Here is an 11284-nt window from a genome sequence, read left to right as displayed (position 1 = left end):
TTAAACTTGATTTTAATATGAACTCGACACGACAAACAAAGTCACTTTAGTTGAATCTCAAAATGTTTGGAACTGTTTACATAAATTCATTTACCCTTTGACTAATCCCGACGATTTACGAACAATTGTTAAAAATAAATATATATAAATATATATAAATATATATAAATATAAATATAAATATAAGTGTATATATATATATATATATATATATATATATATATATATATATATATTAACTTGGATTAACAAAATATAAATTAATCATTGGAAATCAATATGTAAAAATAAAATACAAGATAAGAAAGTTGTTATTAAAATAAATCTATGTATAGATATATATGAATTTTATACAAAATTATTAGATGTATATTGAGATATATAAAAGTTATAGATATTATGTAATTATTCAATATTATAAATAATATGAAATATTAATATATTAGATATAATCACAAATTAAGGATATAGTATCATAATATTTTTATTACCTTCATTATTATTAATAATACTAATATCAATACTAGTATTAATTATGTTATTATTATTGTTATAATTGTGATTAATAAATGTTAATAGTTTTAAGGTTATTATAATAAAGATTTTTAGTATAAATATTTTTTATGAGAAAGATTGAAATTACAAATTTGTTATGATCTAAATAAATTATTGATTATTATTATCTTTAAGATTATAATTCTTATTATTATGCTTATCATTATTATTAGTAAATATTATTAATATGATTATGTTAAAAATAAACATGAAATTGATATACATAAATATTATTATCAATATTAATAAAATTATTATTATTATTATTATTAATATTAGTATTCTTATCCTTATTAAAAATAAATGATATACTTAAAATTTATAATAGATTTATGTTGTTAAATAATATTACAAAAGTTAATATGTTATATATTCTGATGTATATCTGTATATATATATATATATATATATATATATATATATATATATATATATATATATATATATATATATATATATATATATATATATATATATATATATATATACAGATATACATCAGATCCATTATATAATAATATACAAATACGTACAGAATACTTATACATATACAGGTATATAAATATATATACACCATATACGTACCTAAACACAGATTAGAAAAAGGATTCAGTTTGCAGTCGTTGTCATGCTATAATAAATTTTGTTGCTGTCAAAACCCAGTACAAATTGATTCCAAACAAGCACTAGATAACAATATCAGTTAGTAAATTCGTACGCTCTTTTTATTTCTTTAATTCATTCTTCTGTTTCTGATTGCAAGCGAATCGAACCAATTAAGCTACCAAACAAACATAAATTTAGGTACATTAGCTGTAAATAAATCTGTTAATATGTAGATATTATCTTACATGTACAATTCTAATCAAAACAGCAAAATTAAAGTTCAATTTTTAACAACCCAGTACGTAACTCTGTTCTTGATCAATTTTTCAAATACTTCAAATTGAATGCCGTTTTAAAATCTATAAATGTGATTTTATTAGGAATTGGATACGTAATCTTTCTGCAAACTTTCAATTTGCAAATCTTAGTATCGTGTCTGAATTTTTGGAGTCAAAGTTCAATCCTAAAAGTCAAAACTGTGTTCATCACAAAATTGGAAATCGTTTTTATGTTTTAAGTCTAATTAAGAGTTTAGAAAGTTTCCAGAAGTGATTTGCAACTTATTTCATGTACAAAACTTTGTCTAAAACCTTTTAGAAATCAAAATCGATGTTGGATTTTATCTTGTTCTTCGTGAACTGCACAGAGGTTGTATAAATATTTTCTTTTTATCCTGTTGGTTCCAATTCACTTTAATCAGGTTGTTTTTGTTTCATTGCTTATATTAAATCAATGAATTAGTTGTTGTGGTGGTGATTGAATGTTTGTTCGATTGAATTTATATGAAGAAGATGAAGAAGCTGTTAAACAGGTTATATAAAATCAAGGGGTTTCTAAAACAGAAAAACGGGTTCGTTCTGATGGTTAAGGAGGTGTAGTATGAATGGGGTGGTCGTAGGATCGAGTCTGATTTGGGATTCTTTTTAGAAAGCTGAATTTTACTCAAAGTAGCTTAATTGCTTTATTATTTATTTGTTATTATTATTATTATTATTATTATTATTATTATTATTATTATTATTATTATTATTATTATTATTATTATTAATTATGTTATTAATATGTTAAAGATTGTTATCACTAGAATTAATAATATGAATATTGTTAGCATTATAGGTAATATCAATTAAAACTTATTAGTATTATCATTACTAAAATTATTATTATCAGTGTTATTATTATTGTTATTATTACTAGTATTATAATTGTTATCATTGTTATTATTAATATATGTATTGTTATTATTATCATTATCATTATTGCTATATTATTATTATTACTTACTAGTATTAGTATGTTACAAATTATTATCATTTATTAATATTATTAGTATTAACACTATTATTATTATTATTATCGATATTATTATTATTGTATCATTATTGTTATTATTAATTATTATGATTAAGATGATGGATATATTAATTATTGTTATTACTAACTAGTTATTGAACTCTCGCTTCGCGCCAGGGGTTCGATTTTTAATTTATTTTATTACGTTTAGTAAAAATTTTTTGTGGCTAACGATGATGTCGTTGAAGCGCAACTCGAGTCGAACTAAAAGGTATAACCCGTGAGAGATTTAAATATTATTTTAAATTAACAATATATGTGCATCTCCGCGTTTTGCTATGGAATTGTCGACTTTTAACAATTTAACGCAAAATCAACGTGTATGAAAAGTACCCCAAATATTTAGCGTTTTTTAAAAAGTGTCCGTTTTGCATATAGCTAGTGACACTGTGTTCCTAAAATTATTTTGAGTTTAACGATGGTGTTGGAAAAATTTAACTCGTTGCGAGCGAGAAGATATGGCCCGTTAAATACTTGGGTGGAGTTTAATTAAGATTTTTTATTAAATGGTTATTTGACACTTTACCCCCCTGTTTGGGGGGTCAATTTGAATTTTTCAAACAAATGTGGGGGCCTTTGTTGGTAAAACGAAATTTAGTTAAAATTACAAAACAAAAAAAGGTGAAAAGTCGAAAATGCCCCTAGCACTATTCATAAATTTTGTCTATTAGTTAATATGTAAATTTAGTATTATGAATATTATTATCACTAAAATAAGTAAAATTATTATTATCATTATTATTAAGACTAGTATTAATATTATCATTAGTATTAAAATGATCGATAAAAGTATTGTTATTATTATTACTAACAATAGTATTGTAATTAACATTATTATTTTCATTAATACAAGTATTAATATCATTATTATAGTTATTAAGATTATTATGATTATTATTAAGATAAGTATCATTATTAACAATATCACTATAATTTTTATTAACAAGATAGTAACTAAGCTATATATATAAAAAATATATCAATTAATATATACGTATATATATTTTATCATATATAAATCCTAAATAAATTATTATTATTAATATGTTATGGTGAAAGATAAACACTAGTTAAATAAAATATAACTATATCTATATAACCAATAATTTAACAAATATATTATTGGAACTAATATATATATTTATTCGATTACAATTATGTATATTAATAAATATACAAATGATATAGGTTCGTGAATCTGAGGCCAACCCTGCATTGGTCAGTGTCGTCATATGTATTTTTACTACAAAATACAGTATAGTGAGTTTCATTTGCTCCCTTTTTAAATGCTTTTGCAATATATATTTTTGGGACTGAGAATACATGCGCTTTTATAACTGTTTTACGAAATAGACACAAGTAATCAAAACTACATTATATGGTTGAATGATCGAAGCCGAATATGCCCATTTTCCTTGGTAATCTAAGAATTAGTAAACCATTCTACTAATTGACGCGAATCCTAAAGATAGATCTATCGGGCCCAACAAGCCCCATTCTGGAATTTGGAATGCTTTAGTACTTCAATTTTATCATGTCCGATGGGTGTCCCGGAATGATGAGGATATTCTATATGCATCTTGTTAAGGTCGGTTACCAGGTGTTCAATCCATATGAATGATATTTTTGTCTCTATGCATGGGACGTATATTTATGAGAAATGGAAATATGAAATCTTGTAGTCTATTAAAATTATAAAATGATTATTTATGATAAACTAATGAACTCACCAACTTTTTGGTTGATACTTTAAAGCATATTTATTCTCAGGTATTAAGGAAATTCTTCCGCTGTGCATTTGCTCATTTTAAAGATATTACTTGTAGTCATTCATGACAAATTTCAAAAGACGTTGCATTCGAGTTGCTGAGTTCATCAAGATTATTATTAAGTCAATTATAGTTGGATATATTATGAAATGGTATGCATGCCGTCAACTTTCGATGTAAAGAAAGTTTGTCTTTTGAAAACGAATGCAATGTTTGTAAAATGTATCATATAGAGGTCAAGTACCTCGCGATGTAACCAAATGTAATGTATTCGTCCAGATGAATTAGGACGGGTCCCTTCAGATGGACACTTCACTCGTACGGGTGAGTGCCTCAAATGCACGGTTGAGCAAGAACAGCAGCAGACCTGCAATTCGAGTATTTTACGCCCAACCCAAAGTTTGATTTAGTGTTTTAAGACTTTATCATTGGAAAGTAGAACTCAAGACGATTCCAACGATAGTTTATTTGTCAAAAACGGAGTTACAGTTTGAAAGTTACACCCTTTTCAATTTTACCAAAAGTTGACCACTGCTCAACCGCGTGGTTGTGCCCTCAAAAGTGTGCTCAACTGCGTGGTTGAGCTGTCACTCGTGTAGTGCTGAAAAACACCATCAACTCGCTGTTTTTGAGTTTTTGACACCCAAAACTCAATTTCTGCTTGTTTTGATCAATCCAAAGGCTCAAGAATAACACATAATACATATACATATATAACTTATTTCTAGCCTCAATCAATCATAATAAACACATTTAAAGCAAGAATCAAACATAAAAAGCTTACTTTTCAAAACACTCTCACAACCTTGTTTTGATTCAGAAATCATAGAGAATTAGATGCACACAATCACTAGCTTTGATTTGCACTTCTTGATTTTAGGATTTAGAGAGCAAAATGTTGATTAGGGTTGTTTTTTTTGCTAAAAATGGTAAGTCAAGAACGTATAGGCTTATATATCTCATTTTAGGTTTCTTCCCACTTAGGTAAGACTTCCGTCTAACACACGGGTATTTACCAGTTATCTGAAACCCAAAATCTTTAATAACTTATTCATTCTAAGTTCAATTCAAAAAAGGAAATATGTGCTATGACCCTTGTCACAAAACGCACATTATCCCATACACAATAATTATTAAACACATAATTATTAAAATTACTATACTAACCTATAAGGGTAAATGTGTCATTCCTACTAGACTCAAAGCGAGGCTGTTACACTTTGTGTCAAACTTTCATGTCCCGTTAATGGCGTCAGAGGCGTCAAAGCCCATTCCACCTCATCTGATGAACAAATCTGACGCCCCATTAATAGTGGTCTAGTTACATTATAATTCCACAATTAAATGCTAGATTGGCTCTCATAGCAAGTCGGTAAATAAAGCCCATTGGGGACACCAATATCCATCCCCGCATTCCACGGATAGAATGATTCTAGTCTCATGATTCACTGCATCATTTCATATGATTACTTATCATTAAAAATTTTTATCAGATATTTAATCTCTATTTTTTCTTCATATTCTTGCCCCATTAAATTTGAATATGCATTTGACTTTCCGTTTGTAGAAAGCTTAGCCCATCCAATGTTAGTGTTTGGAAGATTTGTTAAGCCGTAATTATGTATCCAAAAATTAAATAACAGTTAATTAATCAAGCATTTAAAATCATACGATCCTATGAGCATGATAGCATCCTATGAGCATGATGGCAATTTGATAACTTTGGTCCCACCTATTCTTTGGAGTTATCATTAGCAAATATGGCATTATTGGTGCAAATCGTTTCAATGAAACAATTTGCACCAATTCTTAAACAAACACTAGTTAAGCTTAATTAACCAACAACTCAAAATGTATGTAAAAATGGAAGATATCATATTGATCATTCTTCTCTGCTCATCTTTTTGTACTTATGCTCAAATCTCTGATGAAGCACTAGATGTTATTCTCCATGAACATACTCTCAAAACTCTGTTATCTCACAAGCAGAAACATGGAACCGGCACACTTTACGACGTCACGTTACCTGCAAATTTATCAGGCATTCATGTCTCTTATGTTAGACTCAGAAGCAAAACATTGTGGAATAAAGGTGCAAACTTTAGCAGTTTTCAAATTCCTTCAAGAACTCTCCCAGTGCCTTATGTTAAAAGAATTGTCATAATGTTTCAAGATTTTGGAAACTTGTCATCCAAGTTTTATAATCGTAAAGTTCCGGGGTATACGCTAATGTCGTCCGTTATGGGTTTTAAAGTTTATGATGCATCAAACCCAATAGCCACAAGTGTTAAACATCTTGACTTTAATATAAGTGATCATGCACCAATATTAGTTCATTTCCGGGGTTTGAAGTTTTCTCCAGGGGCTAAATGTGCTTATTTTGGTGGATCAAATGGTGAAGTTTTGTTGAGTGACATGAATGTTGGAAATGTGTGTTATGCAAGAAGCTATGGTCGGTTTTCGGTTGTTATGCCGAATAGGAAGAAGGGAAGAGTGTGGATTCGATGGGGGATTGGGGCTGCGTTTTTGACAATTTTGGTTTGTTTTATTGGTTTGATGGTTATGAAGATGAAGAAAGTGAAAAAATTAGATGAAATGGTTATGCAAATGGAAAATGGAAGTGAAGAGCTTGAAACAGTTTGGATTGGTTACAACAAAATGCCATGTGCTACACGTACAAGAACTCCCCCAAATCTTGAAAATGCAGGTGTTAGTACTTAAAAAGACCTCTTATAAATTATGTTATTTCGTTTGGTAATTAATGGAATTTTATTATCATTTATCAGTATGTAGATTGTGTCGTTATTAACTTGAAAGCATTTTTACTGCCTATAAGCAGGGTCCTCCTGTCAATTTGTAAACCTTGTTTAATAAATAAAAGTAGACTTTTTATATATGAAGGCTTTTCATATATAAAAAAGTTTTCCTTTCCGGTCACTAACTATATTAGATATTTTATTTTTTAATGTTTTAGTTTGTAATAAGTAAACGGATCTAGGTATATAAATCTTTGACATAACTAATTGTGGGCACACATAAGTAGTGATGGATTAAGAAAATAGTTGTTCCGCGGTGCATAAATATATAAGTCCTGATTACTATTTTATATGGTTTATCATTTAGTTAGTCATTGTATTTGAACTTTGATATATTAATGAACTTTGGTTATTGCGTATTTGATTGACTTGTATATTTAATACGTTTATTATATTGTTAGTTGATCAAATGTACCTCTGGTAATGTTTAAACTCAAGTTTATATCCGTACGGATAAGTATGTCATGTGTACGGATCAGTTCATTCTATGCGGATGAATGATACATCCAAACGGACTAGAAACACGTTCGTACAAATGGAGATCTGGATACGAGTTTCTCTCAAGGGTTACTCACTTTCCCCAAACCCTAACTGTTTGTGTGTATTGTTTTCATTCGCAATCACCTAGGAACTGTTACTATTGATTTCTAAGACTTCTAAGTCTACAAAGTTCATCTATACACTATACACTAGAATCAATTAGATATGTATTTTGTTGAAAACTTAATATTGAGTATTCGGAACTCAATATTGAAATTAACGATTAATTTATTTTGTTAAATCGATTCTATAATAGTCTCGGAAGGGCAGTGGCGGAACTTGAACCCGGATACAGATGGGGCGAGTTTAAAAATTTAATAAATTTTTCATTGTCAGCAGGGGTAAACACTAAAGAAAACCTTATTTTTTGATTAAAAAAAATAAAAAAATTAGTGAATAGTGTGTCGAAAACCACGTTCTTTTTGTATAGACCTCATGTTCTCATCCTAATGACAACAGTAACACTCTAAACTCACAATCTTCACTTCTAGTCTCTAACCCGCATCTAGTCTCTAAACCACGTCCTTTTTTTGAAAAGGCTGATATATATATAAAAAAACACCAAAGCCCAAATAGGGGATACAACAGCAGAATTTTTGAAGCAACACGTCTTGACTCCATCTTTTACCAATATACATGAACTATCAATTAATCATATAAAAAATAAATACAAATCAACCCAATAATTATTTATATTACTATTACTATTACTATTACTAATATAACTAATAAATAAAATTTGTCTTATAAATAGTACTATTTAATATTTCATTTTTCACACACCCAACCCTTTAACTTTCATTAAAATACAAATCGATCCCTCCATTTTATAGTACTATTTAATATTTCATTTTCCACACACCCAACCCCCTAACTTTCATTAAAATACAAATCGAACCCTCCCCCCATTTTATACCTATATTCTATAATATTATTTATCCCATCACTAACACTAAAAATATTGAATAATAACACTCACCACGCTAATACTGTATTACTTTTTTTTTTTGTCTCAAACGATAAAAAAGCCACTTTCATAAAAGAAACAACCCTTCAATGCTACCAAAAGATGTCGAAAAATATTCTTTTTTACAAAATAGATCAACTAACTTTAAATAAAAAAAACGAACGCTAAAAGAAGCAACTTTCACAAAGGAACAACCCTTCAATGTTAGATGTCGAAATTTTTTATTTTTTTTACAAAATAGATCAACACTTTTTTTTAACTCGCATTCAAAACGGAGCCCCCGGCGCGAAACGAGGGCTCCACAACTAGTATATATACTAATACACAAAACACTGTTTCACAATTAACCAATAGTAACCAGGGGTATTTTCGTCATTTTATTTTTTTTTGGGTCTTCTTTCACTCATCTCTCATCTATCTTCATACAACTCTTAATACATAGAGTACAAATTTTTTTTACGCAAACACAAAAAATCACTATTCACCAATAGTAATCAGGGATATTTTCGTCATTTCACTGTTTTTTTTTTGTCTTCTTTCACTCATCTCTCATCTACCTTCATTACAACTCTTAATACATAGAGTACAACTTTTTTTACGCAAACACAAAAACCACAAAGAAACAACAAATTAGAACATCCTTAAACAAGATACACAAGATCTTCAAGCCAAAAAATCACAACTAAACAACAAATTAGCAAATCCTTAAACATGATACACAAGATATTCTAACCACCATCGTAGACACAATACTAACCACCGACGGCCAACTCCGGCGACCATTTCCGGCACCACACCATCACTCACAACCACCACCAACTAGATCTAAAACATGACAAAATGAAGGTCTAAACATGAATCTTTTAAAGAAAATTAACTAATCAAATACAATAAATTTGTAACAAAAGATTAAAATAAATTTGGAAACAAACTACCAAATAAACACGGCTCGAATCGAGAAGCAGAAACCAAAAGAAATTATCCTGGCAAGCCACCACCATCAGTCACCAACCTCAGCCACCATCTAATAGACAAAACACTGTTTCACTATTCACCAATAGTAACCAGGGGTATTTTTGTCATTTCACTTTTTTTTTTGTCTTCTTTCACTCATCTCTCGTCTATCTTCATACAACTCTTAATACATAGAGTACAACTTTTTTTTACGCAAACACAAAAAACATTGTTTCACTATTCACCAATAGTAACCTGGAGTATTTTCGTCATTTCACTTTTTTTTTTTTTTGTCTTCTTTCACTCATCTCTCATCTGTCTTCATACAACTCTTAATACATAGAGTACAACTTTTTTTTACGCAAACACAAAAACCACAAAGAAACAACAAATTAGAACATCCTTAAACATGATACACAAGATCTTCAAACCAAAAAACCACAACTAAACAACAAATTAGCAAATCCTTAAACATGATACACAAGATATTCTAACCACCATCGTAGACACAATACTAACCACCGACGGCCAACTCCGGCGACCATTTCCGGCGCCACACCGTGACTCAACCACCACCAACTAGATCTAAAACATGACAACAACAAATAAATAAACAAAAATGAAGGTCTAAACATGAATCTTTTAAAGAAAATTAACTAATCAAATACAATAAATTTGTAACAAAAGATTAAAATAAATTTGGAAACAAACTACCAAATAAACACGGCTCGAATCGGGAAGCAGAAACCAAAAGAAATTATCCTGGGAAGCCACCACCATCAGTCACCAACCTCAGCCACAATCTAATAGACAAAACACTGTTTCACTATTTACCAATAGTAACCAGGGGTATTTTCGCCATTTCACTTTTTTTTTGTCTTCTTTCACTCATCTCTCGTCTATCTTCATACAAATCTTAATACATAGTGAAATGTCCCGTTCTTATTGATTAAAAACGTTCCATATTAATTGATTTCGTTGCGAGGTTTTGACCTCTATATGAGACGTTTTTCAAAGACTGCATTCATTTTTAAAACAAACCATAACCTTTATTTCATAAATAAAGGTTCAAAAAGCTTTACGTAGATTATCAAATAATGATAATCTAAAATATCCTGTTTACACACGACCATTACATAATGGTTTACAATACAAATATGTTACATCGAAATCAGTTTCTTGAATGCAGTTTTTACACAATATCATACAAACATGGACTCCAAATCTTGTCCTTATTTTAGTATGCAACAGTGGAAGCTCTTAGTATTCACCTGAGAATAAACATGCTTTAAACGTCAACAAAAATGTTGGTGAGTTATAGGTTTAACCTATATATATCAAATCGTAACAATAGACCACAAGATTTCATATTTCAATACACATCCCATACATAGAGATAAAAATCATTCATATGGTGAACACCTGGTAACCGACATTAACAAGATGCATATATAAGAATATCCTCATCATTCCGGGACACCCTTCGGATATGATATAAATTTCAAAGTACTAAAGCATCCGGTACTTTGGATGGGGTTTGTTAGGCCCAATAGATCTATCTTTATGATTCGCGTCAATTAGGGTGTCTGTTCCCTAATTCTTAGATTACCAGACTTAATAAAAATGGGCATATTCGATTTCGATAATTCAACCATAGAATGTAGTTTCACGTACTTGTGTCTATTTTGTAAATCATTTATAAAACCTGCATGTATTCTCATCCC

General features: G+C 29.2%; 1 protein-coding gene across 1 annotated transcript; it reads left to right on the top strand.

The window, feature by feature from the left end:
• The first annotated feature begins 6146 nt into the window (after positions 1 to 6146).
• Positions 6147 to 7004, top strand: LOC139850139 (uncharacterized). The gene has a single exon (XM_071839728.1). It carries the CDS (start codon positions 6147 to 6149, stop codon positions 7002 to 7004), a length of 858 nt encoding a protein of 285 aa, XP_071695829.1.
• The last annotated feature ends 4280 nt before the right edge of the window (positions 7005 to 11284 follow it).

Source organism: Rutidosis leptorrhynchoides, chromosome 5, assembly GCF_046630445.1.
Source record: "Rutidosis leptorrhynchoides isolate AG116_Rl617_1_P2 chromosome 5, CSIRO_AGI_Rlap_v1, whole genome shotgun sequence".
Classification (NCBI taxonomy): domain Eukaryota; kingdom Viridiplantae; phylum Streptophyta; class Magnoliopsida; order Asterales; family Asteraceae; genus Rutidosis; species Rutidosis leptorrhynchoides.
Note: the sequence above shows the minus strand (reverse complement) of the source record. Positions and strands in the feature narration are given on the sequence as shown.